The following is a 26,656-nucleotide window of genomic DNA, read 5'->3' as shown; positions in this document are numbered from 1 at the left end:
GTGGATTTTTGCGAGTCTGTTTTCCCCGAGTGTGTGGGGGAGGGGGCCGAGAGTGCCCCAGGGGAGGCTCACCTGCTGAGTCACCCTAGCGCCCCCAGGTGGGCGGGTGGCGTGAGTAATCGCTGCCTCTCAGTGTTCTGTGCCGGGCTCTTTGAATTGGGCTGACGGAAGAGCGTCCCAGAGGAAAGAAATGGGAGCTGCGTGGGAGACAGTGTTTTTAGGGGGCGGGTTTGAATCAGGAAAGGTGGCTGCAGGCTGAAGGGAGCCAGTGTTTGGCCTTGGGTGGGGAAGACGGGTGATGGAGGGTGCTGGGGAAACACTGTGGTGCTCACATCCCACAGGCCGGTGAGCGGGTGGGTGGGGCCAGGTTGTACCCCCACCCCCACGCTACACCACCTACTTGACCTGGAATTGTCGGCTCGTAAGAGATCCCATTTGCTCAATGGTTATTATGGGCTGGGCTCCGTGTTCAGTGATTTTGTACATGGGTTCATTGATGCCTCACAATAATCCTGAGTTAGGCATTACGATGCCCATTTTGCCATTTGAGGAAACAGATTCCAATAGCTTGTGACTGGTCCCACATCACACAACAGTATGTGGCAGGGCCAGATGTACTAGTCAGGAACCTATACGTGACAAGAACTAGGCCCATCTCAATCTAGTTTAAGAAAAATCGGGGCAATGCATTGACTCAGATAACTGAAAACTTCAGGGGTAATGGTTTCAGGCATGGCTAGATACAGGTGACCAAATCGTGTGTCTCTCTAGTTCCTAGCTTTGCTTTCTTCTCTGGCTACTCAGACAAGCTTTCCCCAAATGGTGACAGAGATTTGCAAAGATACTTTCTGGAAACTTGGGGTCTGCAGTGTCTGAGTTAGCAGCCCCTGGAGAAAGAGTACTTCTCTTTCTGGTGGTTCCAGCGGAAGTCCTGGGCTGATTCTCCTTGGACCAGCTTGGGTCACATGCCCATGGCTGGACTGTCCTGATGGGTAATGCCAGGAGTTTGGGGTGAGATGAAACTCACTAAAATCAGACAGACTGAGCGGGAAGGAGGGATTGTCCCTCAAAAGAAGCTCAGGGCACTGCACTAGAGATGCTGATGGGCAAACCCCCCCCACCGCCTGCCCCAATCGACTGGGAGCCAGAGCTGTGGGGGTGGAAGCTAATTATTCCTTCCCCCTCCACAGGCAGTGCTGTCTTAGTATGGCTGTCTTAGTCTGGCCGGGCTGCTATAACAAAAAAGCACACACTGGGTGACTGATAAACAATGGAAATTTATTTCTGTCGGTTCTCAAGCTGGAAGTCCAAGATCAGGGTGCCAGCATGGTCTGGTGAGGGTTCTCTTTCTGGTTGCCAATTTCTGACTGTATCCTCTGTGGGGTGTCTTTCATGACAGCACTAATCCCATTTGTGAGGGCTCTGCCTCCCATCTCACCTCACCACCCCCACCAAGGCTCCACCCCAATACCATCACAGTGAGCATTAGGATTTCAACATGAATTTTGAGGGGCTCAGGCATTTAGACCATAGCACACGCTATGAGCATACATGCATGTCATTTTTTGCAAGGGTGGGAAAGTTCCTCTAGTGACCTTCACACCTTCTCTCCCCAAGTTGGTTTTGTAAAGAAGAGACTCTCCCGGATGCCACATCAGCCAGCAGAGCCAGAGAGGACCCCCCCCCCGCTGCCCCCACTTACTTTCTGATCCACACAGCTTGCCTGTCCCCTGTTGGGCTCCAGAGACCCTTGAAGCACTCTCTCCAGACAATCCTCTGACCCTCCTGAGGGCATCAGGCAGCACCCACATTCATGGCACCCAGCTCTGTGCCAGGGATTGCCAGGAACAAAGGGAGGATAGAAAGTCATCCCTGCCTTCAGGGCAACTGCAATCCAGGGATACAAGACTGTCACATGTCAGGCCAGCTCTATGGCCCCCCAGAAGATATGTCCACATCCAAATCCCCAAACCTGTGAATATGACCTCATGGAAAAAGGGTCTTTGCGGATGTAATTAAGTTAATGATCTAGAGATGAGATTATCCTGAATTGAGGGCAGACATGAACCCAAAGCCAGGTGTCCTTATGGGAGAAAGGCAGAGGGAGGTCTGAGACATGGACGGGGCAGGGGGGGCACATGAAGACAGAGGCAGAGATGAGAGTGACGGTGCCACAAGCCGAGGAGCACCGCAGCCACCAAAGCTGCAAGAGTGGAGGGTGGATTGTCCCCTAGCACCTCCGGGGGTGCCTTGCCCACGTTTGCAGGCTTCTGGCCTCAGAACTGGGAGAGAGTAAATTCCTGTTGTTTTCAGCCACCCACCCTATGGTAATTTGTTCTAGCCGCCCGGGGAGGCTAATGCACCCCCTTCCCTTTCTGTCCTCAGATCCAATTAGATGAGTAGGAGTGTTGCTTGTGGAGAACGAGGTCTCTGCACCATGTGGTCTGGGGCCTCTGGGCCCTGCTGTGGCCTCCCCTGCTTCTTAGGCCAATCCCCTGTGATGCTCCAGGCTCTTTGGGCTGCCCCGAAGGGAGAGGGTTGGGACCATCTGTGCCCTGGGGGGTCGGGGTGGCCTTTGTACCAGGGAGCCCCCTGGGAAGGTAAGAGGGGGCCCTGGGATGGTGACTCCCTGACAAATTCTCTGTGACAGCAGGAGATGGGAGGCAAGAGTGAGGTGACTGCCAGAGGGTCCCGGAGGCTGGCAAAGGAGGGCAAAGGCAGGCAATCAAGGAAGGCTTCACGGCGGAGAACTTGGGATGGGGAAGGAGGCCCAAGGTGCTTCAAAAAAAACCCAAACTCCTTTCTATGGCTTACACAACCAGTACATGGCTCCTTTTCTGTCTTTCAGCTTCATCTTGTGGTTGCCTCTGGCTGAGCGCCCCAGAGCTTTGCATAACTAGCTTCCTCTCCTCCTCAAATTCTCCACCAAAGTTCCCTGACCACTAGCCGAATTCTCCCCCTGCCACCCCAGGGATGCCCCTCCCCATTACCCTGTTTTATTCTCTTTTAGAGGTAGGAGAGACACATGTGTCACATGCTACTTACTAGACAGGAAAATTGTATTCGGTATCCCTTCCATGCATATCCCCTCCCCGGTTCAAATGTAAGCTCCTTGAGAGCAGGGTCCGCATCTGTCTTGTTCTTGATGGGCAGATAGATGGCATTCCGGATGGCAGGGAAAGCAAGGAAGAGGAGCTTGTTCGAGGAAGTATACATGCACACATGCACACTGCGAGCTTGAAGAGGAGAGGCTGCCAAGAACAGATCAGCTTGAACAGACCGAAAGAGGCCCCGAGGCGAGTCCTTTCCTTCTAGCCAGTGCCCTGGCTAACGGAACAATTCATTCTCTAGAAGCAAATGCCAATTACTAAGACCCATCAGGTACCACGGAGATGCCTCATTATGTGCCTGGTATCCTGGGCGGGAGGAAGAAATACCTCTGCCCCCCACGCATGGGGACCTTCCTGAGTCGAGGCCCCATCTGTGTGTCCTGGCCCAAAGTGGCCACACTGGAGACTGGGACAGAGATCGACCTCTGCCAGGCAATGCCCACTGACTTGTGGCTGACACCTGCCCAACCAGAGCAGGGGCGAGGGACAGGAAGGACAGGGAGGTGTGCTGTTTCAGGGAGCTCTTTCTTTCCAGAGTCCACTAGATACTGGGTCCCTTCTCCTTCCCACTTTGTTGATCTGTTCACTGGTTCGCTTGTCTGGAATAGGCAGAGACCTCAGGAGGACTGTCTGTACGTGGTACGCCATGGCATTTCCCACCATCCATGGTTATTGCTTACACAGTTCTCAGTCAGCCCCCAAGGCAGCTGTTCCCCAGACCACAGCATGGCCCCTAGCAGGGGGAGATGTTGATAACGCTCCCATCACACAGAATAAAATCCCAAGTCCTCACCATGGCTCTCAAGGACCTACTTGATCGGACCCCAAAGAACTCTGGACACATTGCCTTCTCTCCCCCTTACTATGTGAGCTCCAAGATCCCAGGTCGAAATCTCAGCCACTTAATAGCTGTGTGACTTCGGACAAGTCCTCTCTGAGCCACCATCTCCTGTGCAAAGGAGGGATAATAAAAATACTTGTGGGGCGCCTGAGTAGCTCAGTCGGTTAAGTGCCTGCCGTCAGCTCAGGTCATGACCCCAGGGTCCTGGGATCGAGCCCTGTGTCAGGCTCTCTGCTCAATAGGAGTCTGCTTCTCCCTCTCCCTCTGCCACTCCCCCTACTCGTGCTCTCTCGCTCGCTCTTTCTGTCAAATAAATAAAAAAAATCTTTTTTAAAAAGTGCTTGCTTCATAGTCATGAGGATTAAGCAAGAGAATCTAACGGAAAGCTCTTAGCACATGCTGGGCACAAAGAAAGCACTTGGCTTCTATTACCACTTGTCTCCCTCTTCCTCTGCCCCTCTCAATTCCACCACCCCTGCTGTATACATCGTAGGACCTCTGGAGGGAGCAGCCCTTGCATCTCCAGATGAGAATGCAGAGGCGGAACCCACTTCAGGGTCACACAGCCAGCCTGTGGCCCAGGCAGGACTGAACCCAGGACTCCTGCTGAGGCCCCTGCTTCTTCCTCTTGTCCCCCCTTCTCAGCCCAGCCCACAGCAGCAGCAGGAGGGACCTACACTTATGTGCTTGGACCCCGTCAGGCTTGACAGCTTTCTTCTCCACTTTCAGGAATGAGTTATGTGCTGAGGTCTGTTTCATGCCCGTGTGTAATCTTCCTTATGATGCTTTATCATATTTCTAGGGCAGCATCTGCGTGGCTTTGAAGACTCTGGCAGGACCTGTGAATGGGCTGAATTACATTTACAAGAGGCCTTTAATGCCCTGTGGTCTCAGCTTCCTTAATGGGGATTTTCCTCCTCCTCCTCTTTTTCTCTCTACCTTTTAATACAGTCCCCGGTGTGACTTTCTGAGTGCGGTTTGGATTCCTAACGGAGAAGTCCAGACCGTAGAATCCCTTCCAGATCTTCCCTCCCTCTTCCCCCTTCCTGCCCTCTGCTGCCTGTGCCAAAGCCCCAAGAAAAGAAAACGTTGCTCCTGTCAGGATTTCAGTGGGGAGGAGAGAAGCCCTGTTGGGATTCCAAAAAAGCAGCCGGGAAATGGCTTGTACAGAACTTCTCTGACTTTGCACCTGAGCAACAGACCCATGGGCCTTGTGGAGGGCGTGAAAGGTGTCCGGCGCAGAGGCAGGGCGGCCACTCTTGCAGGGGGTGGGTGAGAGGGGCAGGAGGGGGGTGCCGTACCAGTGTGGGCAGGGAGACCTTGCACCTATCTCCCCACCTCTCCCACCCCCATCCCTCCCTTCTCCCAGCCTTCTGCACCTTATGGAGGCCTTAATCGTCCCATAACTGTTAGTTTTCTGCTGGGTCTGCTGCAACGGGATCGGGTCTTCTGTGATCTGTGTATCTAGCCCCACATCTCAGGGACACCAAACTCAGAGGTTGGGTCAGCCTTGAGATGGGGCATTGGAAAGGGAGGCAGTTGATCTCCCATGTGCCTCCTTTCCTTTCTGTCCCCCGCCAGCATGGGAAGGACTGGAGTCCATCTACCTCCTTTGCTTTCTGTCCCCCACCAGCATGGGGAAGGACAGAAGTGCTATTTTTGGAGAATGGATAAGGCATGTTTCATCTCAGGAGGGGCACAGGGCAGAGCCAGGTCTGTGGGCCTCAGTCTCTCCTTCGCTTTCCTCGCTGCTCAGATGAACTCTTCTGGTTCCTGTGAGATGCCGTGTGGCCACGGGCATCCCTGGGCCGGGGGAGCCTCCAGCTCTCGACGAAGGAGGCTCAGGTCGAGGGCTCAGAAAGCCCGCCCAGGGCTGCCTGTCTCTGGTCAGGCCGGAGAGCGGGTCTCCTCCCGCTGCATGCTATTTCACACGCCGTCCCCACGGCCGTGCGCATAGGCTCCCGCGGCCTGCGGGCACTAAGGCGACAGGCAACCAAAAAAGGGTAGGAGGCAAAGAGGCCAGGAATACCAAGTCTGTGACATCTTTCCCCAAGGAAGAGAGGCCGTCTCCAGTGTCTTGATAAATCATGTTTTATCTCCTCTCAAAAGGAGCACACGTGGCAGAGCCAATTTATCTCGGTGACATTGTCCAGTCTGCAGAGTATCGTGCCTCTGATGGGGAGATGGCCCGTCAGCCTGGCTTCAGAGAGCAAGGGAGGGACAGTCCACGAGAGGAAAGTGAATGGACCAGCAGATACCTGGGGGGCGCCTGCTGTAGGCAAAGCCTGTGCTGAGTGGAGTGTGTGGCGACAAGGGGAGGACGGAGCTGGTCACACCCGATGCAGGGGGATGAGAGACATCAGTGGGAAGCAGGTCACCCATGAGAGGACAAGGTGGCTGCTCTGCTGTCTGACTGGAGCAGGGCTGGTGACCAGTCCTCAGGTGACAGGGAGCTCAGGCTACAGCAGCTGCTTTCAGCGCCCACCCCCAGGTCCCCTACCCTTCACCTCTGTCTCCAAAGGCTGCTCATGGGAACAGCCGGGGGCTTTGTTCTAGCCTTGCAAACCTACTTGGCCAAAGTGCCAGGGATGTGACGCTCTCCGACGTTCACGAGCTGGGAGCTGGTGATAAATGCTCCTCGCCCTCAGTCGGGGTACCCCTGAGCTATCGGCTGTTCTGTCCCCTGGAGTTCCCCGGTGGACCTGAGCTGTAGCTCCCCATGCTGATTAACTGGCTTGGGAGTACTTCCTTCCCTTCCCTGCCTTCCTCTCCTCTCCTCCTCGGATCTTCTGGAACGGCTTCCAAATAAGCCACTGACACGCCTCGTCGTTGGGTCTGCATCTGGGAAACAACCTAAAGCAAGACAATGCTTAGTACCTCCCCTGGGCCTCGATAGAAGGGGCTCTAGTGAACTGACGTGCAGTCAACCACACGTGTTCACATGCAATGGCAGTGATCTTAATTAGAACTCCTTTAATGCAAGTGATAAAAATCCATCTCCAATTAGTTTCAATAAAAGGTAATTTTTTTTTGTTTTATACATGTGACAAGTACCAGGTAGACCTTGGGTTCGGAACAGCTATGTCCCGCTGCTCAAATGTTGTCAAAGGAATCTGCCCTTCGTCATCTCTTTGGTCTGCTTTCAACCATTCAGGAAACATTAACTGAGCACCTACTTTGTTCCAGACGCGGCTCCTTTCTCTCAGTAGGTTTCCTTCTCAGGCAATAATAAAGATGGCCACGAGAAGCTCCAGGCTTTCATCCTGCCACCTCAGCAACTGTGGGAAAGAAAGGGCTCCAGCAGAAGTCTCAGGGCTGACCCTCCCTGGCCCAGTTTGGGTCCCCTGCCCATCTCTGAGCCAATCACCGACCCTGGTTGGCTGGGCTGGGTCACATGCCTGCCCTTGTTGCCAGGGAGTGTGGTTAGCCCCGTTGAACCACAAGGACTGGGAATGGAGGAGGGAGGCTCTCCAGAGGGAAATCGGACAGACAGGGACAACAGATGCCTATTACAACTACAGGCTCAGCACTTTACCACTTGTCAAGCTATGTGGGTTCTAAGATGTGTCAGCCAGGCCCCGGACGGAAGGAGGTTCTCATATATCTGTCACACACGGCAGAATGGGGCTCATACCTTAGGAATGGACAACGTGTGTGGATGTTCTGGAAAGCGGGAGATTACTGCCAGCTTGGCCAATCAAGGAAGGCCTTCTAAAAGGGAGGCATTGACCTAGACGTTGATGGCCGCTGGGCACAGACATGTCAGCTGTGTTAGGACTTGAGAGTCAGACCAAGGACTTCACATTCTAAATTGAACCAGCTGAAAAGGACTATGCGTTGATCTAGTTGTTGAAATTGAATTCGGCTAGCTCAGAAGAGCCTTCTGGGAAGGTTTGAGGGGCTGGCATGTCCTGTAAGCCCCCCCACACCTGCAGAGGGGTGTACCAGCCCGTCTGCACCACAGCCCAGACTGCTTGGAGGCTGTGTGTGCAGAGAGGCTGGAGGAAGGCAGGCTGGGGCAGCCGTGCTCCCCTGGCGTTGGCCCGTGCCCGCCCTGGAAATAGCCACCCACCTAAACTAAGAATAGGAATTCCTGCCTGGCTGGCAGGAATGAATGCCGATTTCTCAAGGAGGGAAGGGCCTGAGAACAAAACACAGCATGTGGGTTGGGCCGTCCTTTGTATTAATTTGTGAGGTCACTCGGGAGCCGCGCCCACGCCAGGCCATCGATCCTGCCATCAGACCCAGACAAGGTGATTTGGCCAAGATGGCAGCCTCTGAGGCTGCGCCTGTGCCCCAGAGGTCCTGGGCCCTCAGCCTCGGGCGCCTCCTGCCCCCTGGGAGAGGTGACTGCTCCTCTCTTGTTTTCTTGAAAGGGGGCAGAGGTGGTGGCACTCGGGGGCCAGCTGCCAGGCTGAGAAGCCGAGGGAGAGGGGAATGAGAGGGCAGAAGGCCGGGGTCCCATGGCAGCTTTCCCCAGAATCACCCGGCTCACAAGCGTCTCTCTTCCAGGCAAAATCCTCTTCCGGAGAAGCCACATCCGGGACGTAGCCGTGAAGAGGCTGAAGCCCATCGACGAGTACTGCCGGGTAAGGGTGGTGGTAGGGGAAGGGCTGGTCCTCTGCCAGAGAGTCTGTCTGTACAAAACCTTTTGCTGTGGTCTGGCAGGTGCATCCTGATGCCTGGCATTTCTGGGCCAGGGCGGTGGGTCTGAGTGTCCCTCGGGGAGGGGTCTCTCCTGACTGGGCCACCCTCTGGGGCCCAAGGGCCTTGGGATCACAGCTGAGACTACACTTCTTTCGGGACGTGCCCATGTTTACAAAATGCTATTTTAAATCATTTCCACCGGCTTGGGAGCTCGGTTAAGGGGTCTCCTGCTGACGGGATGTTCTGTATGTGACATTTTGCTGGACACAGGAGAGCTGTTGCTTTGAATTCCTTTTGGAACCCGAACTGTCAGAATCAATTCTGAGTTCAATAGCATCTGAAACCTCTGAAATGCATATTTGTTTATTCACAGAAGTCCTGATGGTTACAAATGTTTGTGTACACATTTTTACCCGTGCAAGTGCTCACACACACACACACACACACACACGCATGAAAACAGCCAATGCCGAAGAAGAGATGGCAGAGTGACAGCAACGTCACGAAGAAGAGCCCATTTGTCCTTCCACTTTGACTAGAGCCCGGGATCCCTCCAGTGCAAATGACAGGCTCCTACTCCAGTGGCCTTGGCACGTGGCCTCTGGATGGCGAGGCTGCCTCATTAGCGCTGAGAACTTGGGCAAGTTACTTACCTTCCCAGAGCCTCAGTTTCCACATCTGTGTGAGAGGGAGGAGAACAGGAACTCCACAGAAGGGAGTCGTGGGGAGGAAAGGAATGGACACAGGCCAGGTGCCAGCAAGCATCCGGCACAGGGAAGGCATTCAGTCGACACCAGCTTTTGATTATTATTACTACAAGGCATAAACAAGTTAACGTTACCACTGGCTTTCATGGAGATAGGATTTCTTAGTTAAATGAAACCCGCTGTGGAGTCTGACTCAAGAGTCTTGAGGAGAGGCAAGTGTGGGATCATCTTTGGTTGCAAGAGCTGGTGTTAGAGTGGGAAGAGCTGGGATCGAATCCCACTGCCCCCCACTGGCTCTGTGACTCTGGGCAAGCTAGTCTCCCTCTCTGAGCCCCAGGTTCCTTCATCTGTAAAATAGGGTAAAGACGACTCCCTCACAGGGCTCCTGAAGGGGGCTGGACGGGAGAATGTGTATCACAGTGTTTGTTGCTTCTCAAATGCTCTGTCCCTACACAGAGTTGTGGCCGCAGGGTCCCTTTATGCACTAATACTTTATGATTCAAAAACAATAAAAATGTTTAAATAAGAAGCAAGTTGCTAACTGTATTAATGGATGTTCCCAGGCCGATAGGAAGACGAGCGCACCCACAGAATCTCCATTAACCCAAGTTTCAATTTTGTGACCGTGCCGATTATACTTGGTCACATTTTCTGCCTTAACCTAAGAAGAATTCCCAGTGATGAGTTCCCTTACTCGAGAAGCTCCTCTTCTTCGGATCAGTGTTCATTTTTCTCTTTAAAAGGCATTTGCCATTTCCAGTTCAATTGGTGGCTGCCGCTCCAGCTTTTATTTCTCTTTATTCCTTTCCCAAGGAGTTAAGTAAATGGGCACAGCCCCTGGAGGAGGGGGCGGAGGGCGGGGGAGGCCTCTCCCAGCTGGGGATTTATGGCTCTCATCGGCCTCGAGGCAGGTGAGCCCAGGCATCTGCAGTCGTGTGTCCTGGGCCATCCGGAGGAGGAAACCGATAACATCTTATCTCTGGGGATCAGGCTTTGAACAGGACTCCTGAATCAGGATGAGATTCAGGGGGGCTCTGGGGCCCTAGTGGTGCTGCTGGTGGCCGGGGGCGCCGTTTAAGTGGGGTCTGCAAGAGGCGGGCCTCCTAACCTGATTAGCACAGACAAGAGCTGCTCAGAGCCAGCCACAAGGAGCAACGGCAGGGCTTCAGCACACAGCCGGCCGTCTCCCAGGCTATAATTTACTCTGCGAATGGCAGGGGGTCAGGTCAGCGCAGAAGTGACCTTTAATTCTGCTGAACTAGAAAGCTGGGATCTGTGGTCTGATTGTTGGAGATCTTGGAATGACCTTGGAATGACCTTGGAATGGTCATTAGGGATAAGCCAGAAACAATCCTTACCACCGCCAACCCAGCATCGCACGTCACAGCTCTGCCTCCTGATGGTCCCATCTACGGCCACTCAGGATCCAAGTTTTCACTCAATATCACTGGCCCCCTCTGTGAATTCCATGGTCAGAGCCATGTGCCATCTGCTTCATGGCCAGCCCTTCCCTTGTCCGTGTCTGTCCTTGGATGCACTGCCAAGAACCTCTGGGGTTTTTATTTCCAATACCCTGCAACTGCAGCCCTGCTTGGCTGGCCAGCATCTTCCTCGGACTGCTAGACAGTGTGGTCTCCCGGCCCGGGCTTTGCTGGGGGTTCAAATGCACCCAAGATTGTGATGCTGGCAGCCCAGAGCAGCCCGCTCCTCTGCCAGGAATCAGACGTGGAAAGTCTGACCGTGCGGTAGACCTCCCCAGACTTCGGCTCCCTGCCCTCGCTGGCCAGCCAGTCCCTCTGCCCAAAGGTGGTTTCACAGCCCAAATCTCAGTGTTAATTTTAAACATAGATGGAGCAGTTTGGATGAGCGTCACGGAACATTTACTGAGCACCAGCCGGCTGATTGTTTTATGTGGCACTTGAGGGCTGGGTGTCTATCAAGAGGGGTTCCAAAGCCATTTCTTTAACTCCATAAATTAATTTAATGGACAACATGGTTATGCGGTTAATATTTAATGGTTCTGTGGCCTCAAAAAGTCGAAGACTTTCATCTCACTAACAAGCGTGAGCTATACTTTAGGGGCTCGGACTAACAGTTTTATAAGTGACTCCATTTACCCCGTTCCTGTGTGTGAAATACATGTTTGCAGTGTTTGTCTGTGGGGTAAAATAAATATCCTGGGGCAGGGGGTGGGTGGGGGGCAGTGAGAGAGAGTGTTTGAGAATGATCAACTCACTCTTTGCCATGGTAATGACATTTATACAAGTCTCCATTTCCTGGTGCATGCAGCTAGATTCCCCCCCCCCAAAAAAAAAGCTGAGATTGCTTCTATTATTTTGCTGTCCAAGATAGACTTGCTTTCAGGATCAATGGCTTACTTTGTGGGAGGGAGGAGGGGTTGGTTGTAGTCAGACTGGGAGAGGGGGGTCAGCCCTGAAGGGGTAAGGAACTCCCCCCACCCTCCACATCTCCCATACTCATTCATTTTTTATCCCCACTTCCCAGATTTGAAAACTGAGACTATTTCGGGGTGGTGGTACTTAGTCCCAGGCATTTCCCTCCCACCATGCATGACCCATCGTTGGCTCTCGCCTAAATAAAGAGAAAGGTTCATGTCCCAACCGAAACACACTCCTTGAAGAAGCAGCATGGCTTCCTGTTATACTCAGGCCTAGATACAGGGTGACCGACTGTTCTTGTGGCCCTCATGCTAAAGGCTGACGTGGGCCAGGAGTGTTGCTGATGGGGAGACTGAGGCATAGAGCAAATACTGATCCATAATTGTTTAGCCAGATGTAAAACTTTTTTGTCCTTGGACAGACCTACCCAGAGGGGTGGCCTTCATGGAGGGGGGTCGTTTTGAGGAAGGGCTGAGGACAGTCTGCCTGGGCCCCCCACAGGTTGTGCCAGCCGCATCTGGGTGGAGGTCTCAGAAGCACACAATGCAGCCACCCTCTCTCTTAATCTGAATCTGCGTCTTCTAGAATGATGACACTGTGCAAATGGTGGCCCATGTCACTGGCTCCCAGAAAATGGTGTGGGGCAGGCCAGGAGCTAGAGACCTCAGGGCAGGTTAGGCCTGGGAAGGGGGGCACTGGAAGGACTGGCTGATGGCAAACCTGGGTGGCTTGTCAGCACCTCTTCACCTGGCTGAGGGACCCCAGCCCTAGGTACCCACTGCCCTCGGCTCCTTCCCTTGCCTTGTTTTTCCAGATCTGCTCTCAGCCAGCTCATGGACCCCCCTGGACCACAGAATGGCAAGGTCAGAAAGGGACTGAAGTCAGCTCAACTGTCATGGGACAGGGCCTGCATACTCTAAGCAGCCCCATGGGGCAATGCCCCCTCCCTAGATGCTGAGAGCTAGGAGGTCGTGCTCATTCCAGCTCTTCCCACCTAACCTGAATTGAAAGGCTCAGTCAGACTGAATGATAGGTCAGACACTGAATTCACTCATAGTGGTGCTGTTTGCAATGCTGGAGTCAGGGGCTGTTAGAGCTGGAAGAAGTTTCAGAATGTCTGTAGCCTGGATTTGTCCCAGTTGTGTTCGATGGGCTGTCAGTAGGAACTGTTGGAGGACCTGCTCCACAATCAGAGACCTGTGGGTAGTGCTGGAGGCAGTACAGATCAGTAGATGAGACGGGGCACAGGCTCTGGACTCAGATGGCCTAATTGAAAATCTTCCTTACTAGCTGTGTGGCCTTGAGAAATTACTTAACCTCTCTGTGCTTTATTTGCTTCTTCTGTAAAATTGGAATCATTGTCATACCCTATGAGATGGGTATGTGATGTTAATGCGATGATTAAATGGGTCAGTCCCCCAGCATGTCATGGTTATTAATAAATGCTGACCTAAACAAAGCTCTATAGGTTTCTTCCCTGCAGGACTTCTCAGAGCCTTTGCTATACTAATGAACATGGTGAGCTCCAAGACCAAGGTGGGCATCTACAAGGCATCATTTCACATGTGCCCACAGAACTCATTTTACCTCATCAAACAGGTGCTCCATAAAATAGTGTGAGATTCCAGAGCTAGTCAACTTTATCCTGTAAGAAATGACAACCAGAGAGGTGAGGTGAGTTCACGTAGCAAGTATATAGGGGCAGGATTGGAACTAGAATTGAGGTCTCCTTTTTTTTTTTTTTTTAAGATTTTTATTTATTTATTTGACAGAGAGACACAGCAAGAGAAGGAACACGAGCAGGGGGAGTGGGAGAGGGAGAAGCAGGCTTCCCGCTGAGCAGGGACCCCGACGTGGGGCTCGATCCCAGGACCTTGGGATCACGACCTGAGCCAAAGGCAGATGCTTAATGACTGAGCCACCCAGGCACCCCATAGAATTGAGGTCTCCTGACTCCCTTTCCAGTGTTCTTTCTAGTATGTATCGCTGCACTCACCTAGAAAATAATGACAACAAAGACAGTAGTACAACAACTAAAATTTCCAGAGTGTTTACTCAATGCCAGGCACTGTGCTGGGTTCCTCCTTGTCATGATCTCATTTAGCCTCCTAACTGATAGATGCCATATCGAACGCATTGTGCTGAACTCAGAGAGGGCAAGCACATTCAGCATCACACAGCCCATGAATGGTAGACCCAGGACTCAAACCCGTGTTTGGCTGGCCCTGAGGCCCTGACTTAACCACCCCACGGCAGAAATCCTGAATGTCCAATGGCAGACTTTTAGGCCTGGGTGGTGTCCTTGGAAATACCCATGTATGGCCCCCACCTGCTCCTCTCAGAACGGCTGGACTGGGGGGCTCCCCAGCTCTGGCAGTTGTCACCGGCCCAGGCCCCAGGGACTGACTGCTCGGCATCGAGCTCTCCTGCCAAACGATTTTGGCCAGAGCTGGGCTTGTCGGCGGCGCTCATGGAAGCCGCCGTGAGCGGAGAGCCTCTCGTCAGCCTGAAGTCGGGATGAGCCCTCAATGCGGCTGCCTTCAGGGCTTTCTGTTAAATAAAGATGCCATGGCGGTTCGACCGAAAGGCCTCTTTGTCTGAGGCCCTCACGGCCCACACGTCCTCTGCGCCGGAATGCCGGTCTCTGTCGGCATGAAGAGCCCCTGTGTTCACTGCTGGGGCTGCGCGAGCCCTTGGCCAGCCAGGGCCTGCGCCGCGGGTGGGTGGCAGTGCGCTCAGCGGGGTGGGGGCGGGGAGCCTGCCCTGGCTCCCTTCCCTCTTCCTTTCAGGGCGGTCAGCCTGGCAGCGGGTCTGCATGCAGCCTGGGTCCCCGGTCACGGTTTCCCTCCTGCGTCCTGCCTGCCTGCCCAGCCCAGCCTTTAGGTTCTCCCAGGGGCCCTTGCTGCGCACAGGCCTGATTTCCCCTCTGTCCCTGTCTGTCTGTCTCTGTATATCTGTCTCTTCATCTGTCTCTCTACCTGTCTCTGTCTCTTTACCTCTCTCCGTCTCTCTTCTGTCTCTATCTTCCTCTTTCTCTCTCCTTTCTCAATCTTTCTTTTCCTTTTCCCTCACCCTTCCGGGGGGGAGAAAACAGCACATGCCATGTAGGTTACATGAAAACCGGGACGCTGTGGGGGCAGTTTGTACCCATTCTACCGGCTGAGCCCAGGCTTTCGTTCTGCATGTTAGCACAATAGCCTCAGTGTCCCCGTCATAAACAGAGGCAAGGATGTCTGCCTCCAGGACAGAATGTCTACATCCAGCAACACGTCCTCAGACGTGCCTTTGCAGGGGCAGAGGCTGTGTCTGACTCATCCCCGTGACCCCTGGCAGAGCCCCATGTCAGACACACACTGAAAAGCCCTCACTGTTTGTCAGATGATTGGGGTCAAGGGGCCCAGGATGGTGTCTGGAACACAGTAGTTGCCCATTAAATGTTCATTTCCCTTCTTTTCTGTTTCCTGGCCGTTCGTGGGGATGGGATGTGTTAGAGACTCTTGGAAAGCCATGGGCTCTAGAAAGAACAGCTGTGAGTAGCATAGTGTCGTTTTACCGGCTCCGGTTGGGTCTTGTCTCATCTTGCCCATGTGCGGGTATGACATCAGAAAGGACCATGGTGGGATTTCTGGTGTTCAGTGCCACACCTGCATGGTTACCTGACCAGCTCAGAGAAGAACTGAACAATTGCTTCCCTCTTCCTTGACACTAGACTTCTCTCCTTGCAGCCAAAGACCACGTGTGCATTTTTTTTTCTTTTGCCCCATTATCACATCCCACTGATATTGTATATTGGGCTCTTGCCCAGCAAAACCCTTCTTCATTCATTTGTTTGAGCAAATGCTTGTTGCCTGCCTGCTCGGTGCCAGGCACTCTTTTAGGATCTGGGGACACGTAGGCAACAGAACAGACTCCCGACTGCATGGCGCTTACCTTCTAGCAAGTTCTTTCCCAGCCTTGACAGAGGCCATGTGGCCTCTCTGAGCCTCTACCTCCTTATCCGTAACGTAAGGATGAGATCTGCCCTCAAGAGAACCATCATGAGGTTCCCAGTGACTCCGCACATGGAGGCCCCAGCGCGCTCGGTACAGGGGAGCTGCCAGATCGGGTCATGGCGCCTGAAGCAGCCCTGATGAAGGGGGCTGGAGAGGCACAGGCACGTGACCGTCTCCTGTTCTGCTGACCACTGGCCTCCTCATGAGCAGTCCTTCGCAATCCCCACAGTCCCAAATTTTCCTCTCCCATATCCTGGCTCTATCCCAGAGTTCCCTTGGTCCTGGCCTTCAGCCCTGCTTTGGCAGCAACCTCTCCTGTTTGTTTGTACTAAAGAATCATTCCAGTATCTTCTCTGCATACGGAATGGAGCAGCCAGGAGCAGGGCTTCACCTGGTCTCACGCTCCCCCTCCCTCCATGTTGGGCGGGTCAGGGGTCCCGGGTGCCCCAGGCTCTGAGGTATAGAGTATGCGCTGGTGAGCAGCGAGAGCTCTGACCACCTCTGGCTGTCACCCCTCACTTTCCAGCAGCAGACTCTCAGGCCTCCCTGGATGACAAGCTCACAGCTGGCCCATGCTCCTACCTGGACAGTTATCCCCACACGGTGACCATCTTTTCGTCTCAGCATCAAAGAGTCTTTCCAAACCAACCCCCCTCCCCCGCCAATCATCTTAGGTCCCATCGGATTCTGCCACAGTCCCCTGTTGTCCTTGCTAGAATTATCTGCTTGGCATTAAACAATTAATTGTGCAGTCAGTATTTAGGGACGGTGACTCTCTGGTGTGTCTGGAGTGTGGCTAGTGGGAGATGACGCTGGTAGAATAAGACCTTGGGTTGTCAGGCTAAGGATCTTGGACTTCCTCTGTGGCCAGGAGAGAATTCTTTCAGGGTTCACACAGAATGACCAGCTCCTGAGAGCCCTGAGACCTAGGGATCGATGGGCATTGTTTTTTGCTTGGTTGGCTGGTTGTTTAGTTGGCGAACTGGCTTGTTGAATGGTTGGTTGGTTGAATTGTTGGCTGGATGGTTGATAGATTCATTGGGGCTGACCAATGAGTTCTTTTTATTGATGAGTTGGTTAGTGGATTAATTGGCTGGTTGGCTAGTAGATGGGATGGAGGGAGAGCTGTTTTGTGAGCTAGTGGATTAGTTGATTTGTTGATGAGTTGTCTGGTTAGGTGGGCAGCTGGCTGGTTGACTGTGTCGTCCATGGCACTGTCCTTGAGCCTCTGCCATCACTGTCAGCCCAAGGTGACCCTGCTTTGGGTTTTCCTCAGACCTAATGCCCTTTCTTCCTGTCTTTCCACAGGCACTTGTCCGGCTGCCTCCCCACATTTCACAGTGTGATGAAGTCTTTCGGTTCTTTGAGGCCCGACCAGAGGATGTCAACCCTCCGAAAGAGTAAGTGGCAGCTCAGGCCTCTTCTGTGTGCTTTGAGGTGTGCCTGAAGCAGAGGGCAGCCTGGAGAGGCTAGGATGTGGAGACACAAGGAAAGGGAGGGATGGGCGAAAGGTGTATGCACCGTTATTCCCCAGGCTTTTATTGCCAAAGCTTGCTCCTCATTTCCCCTTGACCCCAGGGCTGGGAAGGAAGGGTGTCTCTGCATTTGGGGAGCAGGTTTTCCTGCACACTCTTTCTAGCTCACAGGTGACTGTAAGGAGCAGATGAGGTAAGAGAAAGTATGATGGTGCCTCTGTTCAAATGTCCAGGGTCAACAGTCATTAGTAGCTGTGTTTACAGAGGAGGAAACTGAGGCCCAGTGAGGTGAGGTGATCTTCCCAAAGTCACACAGCTGGTTGGATATGGGACAGGCAGGAGGCTCAAACCCAAATCTTTGATTCCTAGAGGCCCAGTGCTGGCTAGTATTTCCCTGTTTGGGGAGAAATGAGCAACCAAGCAGGTGTCTCTACTCTCTGGAATCACGATGCCCTGGGTCTGGTGGTCAAGATGGTCTACCCGGTCATGCTGGTTTCTCACACATGTGACCAAACTCCATGGTGAGGGCCACCCTCTCTTGCTCAGAACAGTTCCCTCACCAGACTAGGTTCTCAGTGGACACAAAACTCTGGTTCCCACCAGGAGCTGATGAGCAGAAGAGGGCAGGCAGAGAAGAGTGTTGGCTGGGGGAGAGGGTGGGGGGAGGACTGGGGGGATGCTACTAGATCACCTCACTCAATATCTCTTTTCCCCTAAAATCTTAAAGTACCAGGATGGGTGGCAGAGAGGCAAATGAGGCGGGTACTCCAGGGGGAAGGGAAAGAATAGTACAGAGGAACAGTCTGGGACACGTGGGAAGAGGCCAGAGGCCATCTGGTGATGGGGAGGAGAAGCCTGAAGACAAGGGTGTGCACTGCGTGGCTCTAAGGGCACCATTCACTGCCCTGTGAACCGTGCCCATGGGGATTGTAAAGTGCACGGTCTGCACACCCATACATGGCAGCCCTGCCGAAAGGGGCCCTGCTCTTTTCACTTATACTGGAAGATCGAGAGCCTAAAATGGCCTGGGCCCTTTGGGGGAGAAAAACCTACCCAGCCCAGAGGCTCGCCATCTCTCCGATGGCTGCCATGGGCTTAAGAAATGAGCAAATGCTGCAAACCATCAGAAACTCATCAGTGACTGGTCCACAAGGTAGACTCGTTGAAAGCTACAGAGAATGGCTAAGTTCACACCCCAGCTCTGCTCCTTATTAGCCACACAGCCTCGAGATCACTCCTGTGGCTTCCCTCAGCTTTATTTCCCTCATCTGTAAAAAAGAAAATAGTGATGAATCCATGTTCTTGCTACCTCCAGGGGTTATCTGAAACTCAGAGGGCATGAGGGCTGGCAAGAGCTCCATAAACAACAAAACTAGATAGAAATGTGTGTTCTCACCAGAGGGAGAAGCGTTGCTCTCACTGTACCTACTATGGTCAGGCTCATGAGAGAAGAGTTGTATATTCTTATCCCCACATCACAGATAAGGAAACAGGGGCTCACAGCAGGAGCCCGGACTTGAACCCAGATTCTTCAGGTTCATACAGAGGCGCGTACTCTTTCCACTGCTCCCACCTGCCTCCCTGGTTTGGAAGGGCTCAGCGGGACTGTGGTCCTGACGCCTGTCTGTGTCCCTCTTCTTCCTCCCCCCCCCAACCCCATGCTCCTTCTCCCAGGACAGGGGAAGGCTCCTGAGACCCCAGCAGTGTCCCTGGTCCATCTCCTGTGATGGTCTCTCACAGCCTCCCCTTCCTTTTCTGGTCTCCTTCCTTCCATGGGGAGAGAAGAGATGTCCTTCCCCAGGCGATCATCACTGAAGTCCCATGGGATCACGAGCCCACTGGAGGGGAGAGGGGTCATTGCTGTCGGGTGAAGTTGCAGTGCATCGCCGCGAAGTCACTGACCCTGCCTTTGATTCGTGCCCCTAGCCCTGTTCTCTGCCCGTCAGCGAAATAAACCGGTCCGGTTTCACCTCTCTAGCTACGCACTCATGGCAATAGGTTAGCCTTTTGCCCATCTCCAGAAGGCCCTCTGAGTGATGCTAACCAAGCGTGGGGAGACAGTGGTGCATTGGTGAGGCGGTGGGCATGGCTTTGCAGAGCCAGGCTCTGGGGTCAGGGCCTGCCACTCAAGGCTGTGATCTCTGGCCTTTGGCTCAACTTCTCTGTGTTTCTGTTTTCCCATCCCTAACACATGATAACGTGGGACTCACGGAAGGGTCAAGAGGGCTGACAGAGATAATAAGTGAATGAAGACAGCCTAGTCAATGCTGTTGGCCATAGGGAAGTGCTCAGTAGTTTTGTTCATGGAAGGTTTTAGAACAGAATGGAACGCGGCTTAGTGCACACTCTCCCCTGCAGATCACAGCCTGGCTTTTGCGGGGGGCGGGGGTCATAAAGCGTTTGCCCCCAAGTCACCATGGCAGCGGGGTCATCCACCTCTTTCTCGAGGTGCTACCAGCCACCTGGGCTGGTTCACAGCTGGTCTGGCAAGAGGTGGCCTGCGACCAGGAAGCCCTCCAGCACAAGACAGACCTGAGGAAGTAGGGTTAGCTGTGGACAGACGGTTCTGAAGGGCTTCTCCTCCCTGGCCCCGCTCAGCTCCCAGGAGCTGCTGAGAGAGACTCGTGTTCCAGACCACGGCGTGCTTGCCGTAAGAGCCCAGACCTGTAGGTGACCCTGGCCTGACAGGCTGACGATTTATCCCAAAGGGCCTGCACCCCCCTCTCTCAGAGCTGCCGGCACCTTCCCTGCCCAGTGCACCTCCCCCTTCATCCTGAAACATAAACACAGGATCAACTAACAGTGTACTTTGACTCAGGGGCGACTGTAGAGCGGCTTATCAAATTATCAAAGCCTGTGGATTTAATTGGAATTTTGCACATAACCCCCTGCCTCTTTCAAGTGTGCTGCTGCAGGGGCCCTGCAGGGGTTCACAGGGCCTGGGGGGGTGGCGTGGGTCCCTTTTGCATCCTGCTGGGAAGGCAAGGCTGTGGCAGCCCAGCCTTGATGGGGGAGGTGGAGCAGGCCCGAGCCCCTCAGCTTTGATCCCAGGCCGCTCACTGGCTTCTGTGGGAGAGAGCAGGGTCTTCTTCTGAACTGCTAGCCCTGCTCTACACCACCGGCCCCACACAGAAAGCACGTTCCTATAGATGGACACTTCAGGGGAGCCTGACCCAGAGCAGCCATGGTGGCGCCCCGTCTTCATGCAGCCACCCCAGGAGGACAGCTCCTGCCACCCCCCCACGACTAACACTGACATGGACTGCTGCTGTGCCAGCCCCAACCCCAGCAGAGTCATCCCTTCCCTTCACAGCCCGCCATCCACTCAGCACATCCTGTGGGTACTACCTTCAGGGTATTTCCAGACCATGACTGCCTCTCACCATCTCCCCTGCTGCCCCCACCCCGAGCCACCCGGTCACTGGTCCTCCCCTCGATTCTGGCCTCCCTGCCTCTGCCCTTGCTCTCTATGGTCCATTTCGACATAGCGCAAGGAAGGATCATTTAAAAAGATACGTCAGACCATGTCCCTCAGAGTCAGGCCCCCTGGGCCTGGCCCTCCCTTCCCTCTGACGGCGCCTTCTGCTGCTCCCTGACCTGGCTCCTCTCCTGCCACACTGGCCTGCCGGCTGCTGCCTGCACCTGCCAGCCGGGTTCCGCCTTGGGGCCTTTGCACTGGTTCTTCCCTCAGCCGGAGCCTCTTGGCCCCTCTCCAGGTGAGCCCCTTGGCCTGTTCCCACACCTCCTTCCAGTCTTTCCTCAAACAGCTGCTCAGCAGGGCGGGCCCTGGCCTTCTGTTAAAATCCCCTGGCGCTTGCCCTCCCCTTCCTGGCTTCATCCTTCCTCGTGGAGAACGTGTCACCACCCACATGTGGCCTGTTCACCACGGCAGTGACCATCGGTCCCTCTCACTGGGACGTCAGGTCTGGGGGAATCGGAGCTTGTACCCGTACTCTTCGTGCTACACCCCCAGCGCCCGGAGCAGGTGCTCAGAAAACATCTGCCCCAGGAAAGACTGATCGTTCAGCCTTCATGATAGTCTTACATGGGAGACAGACGGTGACGTGATTCCACAGAGGAGATCAAGGCCCAGAGAGCCGACGCAGCTTACCTAGTCAGCCAGCTGGCAGACAGCAGGGCCAGGATCCAAACCCCGGGCAGGCTGGCTCCAGGCTGCCGCGTCTAACGGCGGCCCTCACCCATCGCTGAGCTCCTGCTTCCTAGGTCTGCCCCCTCCTCACAGAGCCCCCTCCTGTGCCCCACCTAGCCAGGGCACATGGAGACCAGCCCTGGCCCCTTTGACAGTTATTTTCTTCTTGAGGATGATGTGTTCTTGGGAAGCCCAGTGGTTGAATAGGAATGTGTACATACGTGTGTGTGTGTGTACAATTGCACATATGCATGTGTATGCATGTGTGAGTGCCTTCATGCGGGCAGAAAGGAAAAGAAAGATGCTAGCTTTACTGGTTACTTCCTCTGTACTCTATGTATCATCTTATTTAAATCTGAGGCCACCCCTGAAGTTGGTCCTATTATCCCTCTTTAGCAGATGGGAAAACAGAGGCCCTAGCGGTGCAGGGCTTGCTCCAGGCCACACAGCTGAGAAGCAGGGAAGGTAGGCCTTGAACAGGCCCGGGGAACGGGGGGCACTGTCCTGTCGGCCACCCTCTGCCACACATACACACACAAACACACACACTCAGGAAGGGAACTGAGCATCTCTCCCTCCAGCTCCCAGAACGTGGCCCAGACCTGTAGGTGACCCTGGGTAGTGAGGGGTTGGTGGGCAGGGGTGGGCAAGAGAAGCTAGTGGTGATATCGCTTAGCCTCCTCTCCGGGGACTCTGGGGCAGCCATGTGGCCGGCTTAGGGTAGGGACAGCCTTAGTCACCAAATCTGGAGGAAGCAGAGAAAGAAGCAGCCCCGGAGCTCAAGGGAATTCAGTGCCACACAAATCCTGGGTTAACTCCGACAACCAGCCAAGTCTGGTCTCCTGGCAGCTAGAGCTGGCACCCCCACAGTGCCCAGGGTGACCCCCGGCGGGGCATGTGGCCCGCCCAGCAGGGTTCTGGGGCCACACCTGCCATTTCCACCCTCCGGGGCTTTGCTGTGCCAGAGCTCCCGGAGGACCAACCCCCTGCTGGGCCGGGGGGCCAGGGATCAGCTGGCCTGGCTTCCACGGGCGCAGGAGGCAATGTGGTGTCTGTGATGGCAAAGGGGAGCTAAGGCAGGCCCCGGCTGGTTTGGCAGGACTTCGGAGGGAGATAGCCATGTGACCCAGCGAATGCCTCTTTTTAGAAATTTTAATTCTCATCCAATTGAAAGAGTTAACCCAAAGGTCCTCAAAGGGACCTCCATGAGGCCAGTCTTCAGGCCCCTGGGTTGATGCACATTCCTGTTGGAAAGGGTTGGACCTGCAGGAAGAGGTCCAGCCCCGTGAGGAACCCCCCCGCCCCCCGCCCAAAGGCCTGTGACCTGCCTTTGCATCTCTCCAGCCTCCGGCCCAGCAGCCCTGCCCTTATTCTTAGACTGTCACCAGAGTGCAGCCAGCTACCGCCAGCCTCCAAACCCATGCCCTGCTGTCCCCTCTCCCTGAAAAATGTCCTGCCCCCCTCCCCACCTGCCACAGGACTAAGTCCCACTCAGACTTTCCAGAAAGCCCACCCCCTGGATGCCACAGGGGTGGCACTGACCATATCATATGGGTCTGTTCCCAGGTCTCTCCCACTATGGGAGCTCACATCTCTGTGGCCTGGTACCTCTAAGAGTTGATGGAGCCACAACAAAGTGTAGGCCATTTAACAGACTGGTCACTAGAACTGCCCACGGTCATTGGAGCAAAGTGAAGAGCGTTCTTGATCCCTCTGGAGTCACTGGCCTGGGTTCAGAAGCCAGTTCTGCCTCTTGCTTTTCTGTGCCTCAGTTTCCTTATCTGTAGAGTGGGAATCACAATGGTGCCTGCGCCCACGGGTTGTGGGGAGGGTGAGAATCTGGCACACAGCGTGGTCAGCCGGGGCTTGCATCATCCTCACCCAGGCAGGGAGGGCCCGGTCACAAGACGCCGGTGTGTCACTTGGGGCCCCAGGGCTGCGTTGCAGTCTCCTTGTGCCACCCAGCTACAGTTGACCCTCTGCTCTCCACCCAAGCCCACGGGCGGGGTGAGCATACGCACATTTGGCCCCCCTGTGTCACAGAGGGGAAAACAGAGGCCAGGCTGGGTGACTGGGCTTCTCTCTTGTCACACAGTTAGTGTCCCACGCATCCGTCTGCTGCCAGCCCCGCAGCCTGTGGCCCAAGGGGCTCACCGCATACACAATAGCACCAGTGGCGTGTGGCAGGCCCACGAGGCAGGCTGAGGGTCCCCTTCTCCCTGCTGCCCCCTCTCAGCTCCAGGCTCAGGCCTGTCTCCTCAGCTTACTTCTTCCCATGAAGCCAGCCAGGATCCTGGTCAAATTCTTGAACTTGCATGGGAGGAGCAGAGCCTTGCTAAACGGGTTTTTGTTCAGCCCCAAGGCCACAGAGTCACCCTCTGTTATGGCCCGGAACAATGGCCCAATGTTTGGAGGGACCTGGGGTACAAGGTTGTGGGCCCATGGCCAGATCCGGTCAGAACTGTCCTTGCCCCAGCCTGCCTGGAGCACCGGCGTCTGGCTAGGGTTCCACCTGAGCCTCCCTGCTGCCCGCCATGGGGCCGGGCAGACCGGCGAGAAAGGGAGGCTGTCCCACCAGGAGGCCTGTTCTGGGCAGAGTCCAGGGTTTGGGTCCGGAGTGAGGGCTGCCCCAGAGGGTGCTGAGCAATGGTTCCAGGAATGGAGGACAGGGCACAGCAAAAGCAGACAGAGGCTCTGGGGCTGGGGTGGCCAAGAGGGCCAACCTGAGAAAACACACTCCCCTGGAGGGTCTCCTGGCCTCCCTTCCCATTTATGTCTTGAAAGGGATGGAGGCTGGGGCTGCCCTCCCCCGGGGAAAACAGAGGCCAGGAGGACAGAAGAGACTTTACGAGCCCTGCCTGGAGGACCCAGGAAGAAGACAGAGAGTGTGGGGGTGGTGCTGACAGAATGACCCTGAGAATTTAGGGAGGCTCCTCCAGGGGGCACCCCCGTCCTCCGTCCCAGTTGAATTCCAGGTCACGCCTGCTCAGGAGGTAGGCTGCCTGCTTTGCTCATGTCTGACTCCTGATGTCTTGAGTTAGAATCCAGGCTCCGCTGCCGATGGCAGGGTGACCGCGGGTTGATGGCGTAGCCTCCTCTCTGCCCAGGAGCGGAGAATTAAATGAGATGATGTGTGTGGAGCACACAGTAGCTGCTTACCTCTCTCTTCTTCCCTGGGAGGCAAAGGGAAGGTTGTGACAAGAGCCCTGGAGAGAGAGTCTCTGCTGTGCGTTCCCTCCTCAGCACGTGTCCACTGAGCACCTATTATGTGCCAGGAACTCACGGGCTGATGGACTTAAGGCTCAAGGCTGCCACTAGGTCGATATTTTGAATAGACTTAAATTAACTGCAGAGACAAGTCAGAACACCTGGCTTTGCTTTGGCCTTGAATGCATCACTCCCTCTCCAGATCTGTGCAGACCTCGGCATCTGTGAAAGTGACCAACAATACCCACGTGGGGACAGTGGGAAAGTTCAAGGGCGCTCATGCCCCTAAGTGCCTCGACCGCCTGACCCCACATGGCTCATTCACAGGAACTTCTATTCTCCTTCCCTTTCTTCCATGAGCCCAGGCCTGGGTGCAGAGGGGCCACTATGGAAGGGCTGGGGGAATGGTCAGCTCTGCCAGTGCTTGCCAGGGTTGGTGCTGATGGTGGGGTGCGGCTGCCCCCCTCGGCTCCCAGGCACCCTGCTGGCTCTTGAGAACTCCCAGGCATCCCTGTGCCTGGCCTTCCCCAGGGGGCGGGTGGCCTGGGAACTGGAGTGGAGAGCCCACTCACCCGCCCTATGCTTTGCTGAGTCCCGCTTAGACCCTTGCCAGCAGGCTCTGCCACCACCCATCTGGCCAGGGACATGGCCCACACTGTCTTTCCAGCCCCCCTGCCACTGGCAGCTGCACAGATAGTCTCTTTGTACTGAGGTGAGAGAGCCAGCTGGATGGAGGCACCATGGGTCCACCGGGAGCTGGGGGCTGGACCAGCACAGAGCTTCATGCAAGCACACTGTGCCCACCCCCTGCCTTGGCCACCTTTAACCTGGGTGGGCAGGTAGGACGAAGGTGCCCACAGGAGGCTGATTCCAACCCACTTGAAAGGGGCCTCGGCTCTGGGGATCAAGGGTTTCTGAGGGCCCGGCTGTCGTGCTGGGTGGGAAGTGCAGGGAGGCCAACTCAACAGTCCAGCTCAGAGCAAAGGCCTATGCAGGCCTAGTCTACAGAGAGAAAGTTATTCCGTTTTCAGGCCTGGAGCAAGGGTTCAGCTCTCTCCAGCAGGAATGGGAAGGAGGTGGCAGGATAGGAAAGGTAGAGGGGCCCAGGGGCATGTGTGTTTCCCTGAAACCTTAGCCCCAGGAGGATGGTCCTGGTATGCAGGTGCCCGAGGCCCCCACAGGCCTCTTCCCTTGTTCCCAAGGCAGGATGAGCTCCCCCACAGAGCCCTGGAGGCCTGCTTTGTAGTTAGGTCATGTTCAAGGGTATCTCGGTTCCCCCTCCCTTGTAATTATTACCCCTCCATTGTAACCAGTCCTCTGGTTAGCTACCCCTCCACTGGGAGCCCATGGCAGATTTGACCCTCAAACCCAGGTCTTTGGCCTCGGTTGGCATCCAGGCAGGAGGCATTCGCTCAACCAAACTTGATTATCTTCTTGGTGTGAGGCACAGGGCCATGGAAATGGGCAACCCTCAGCCCTCCCGGAGGGGAGCTTGTGGCCTGAGTGGAGAGACAGCACGGGCAGGGCCTGGCCTGCCTCTGTGGGAGGCAGCGAACACGATAGGGCTCTGTCTCGCAACCTGGCTCCTTCCCCACCTACTCTGTAGCCTTAAGTACAGAGAAGTACTTAAATGCCAAGACCTCAGTTTCTTCACCTGTAAAATGGGGCTTATAACAGCTTCCAATCCAGTAGAGATGGCAGAAATCAGACAAGTGATTATACAGGTGCTGGGCCACCCACAGGAACGGGCTAGCCTGGCGAGGTGGTCAGGCAAGCCTCCTTGGAGAAGTGGCATTCAAGCTGAGAGTGAGGCCAGAGACACCCACTAGGGGAGTGGGAGACAAGGACATTCAGGTCAGAGAGAGTCCCTGAGACTGGGGCAGTTTGCAGGAATTGAAAGAAATTCTGTCTTCCTGGAGACTGAGAGCCTTGGCTAGCTCTGGGCCAGATGAATTGGGCCTGAGGCATCCAGTGTCCAGTGGGTGACCTTGAACAGTGATTAACCCTTTCTATATTTCAGCATCAGGTGATAGAGCAAAATTTGGGGTTCTCTAGGGTCCCCCCTGGCTCTGACATTCTGTGATCTTATCAGGACCTGCTGGCTATTTCAAGAGTTCAAGCATGTAGC

At 54.8% G+C, this 26,656-nt stretch overlaps 1 protein-coding gene across 7 annotated transcripts in view; it reads left to right on the top strand.

The window, feature by feature from the left end:
- SH3PXD2A (SH3 and PX domains 2A) overlaps nucleotides 1-26,656 on the top strand; it is a 232,944-nt gene that overhangs the window by 107,434 nt on the left and 98,854 nt on the right. For all 7 annotated transcript variants that reach the window (XM_034663218.1, XM_034663217.1, XM_034663219.1 and 4 more), the window contains 2 exons: nucleotides 8,464-8,540; nucleotides 17,005-17,096. In XM_034663218.1, the coding sequence (XP_034519109.1) occupies nucleotides 8,464-8,540; nucleotides 17,005-17,096 (169 nt within the window). The remainder of the gene's footprint in view (nucleotides 1-8,463; nucleotides 8,541-17,004; nucleotides 17,097-26,656) is intronic.

The sequence above is a fragment of the Ailuropoda melanoleuca genome, chromosome 6 (genome assembly GCF_002007445.2).
Source record: "Ailuropoda melanoleuca isolate Jingjing chromosome 6, ASM200744v2, whole genome shotgun sequence".
NCBI lineage: Eukaryota > Metazoa > Chordata > Mammalia > Carnivora > Ursidae > Ailuropoda > Ailuropoda melanoleuca.
This window is presented reverse-complemented; position numbering and strand designations above follow the sequence as displayed.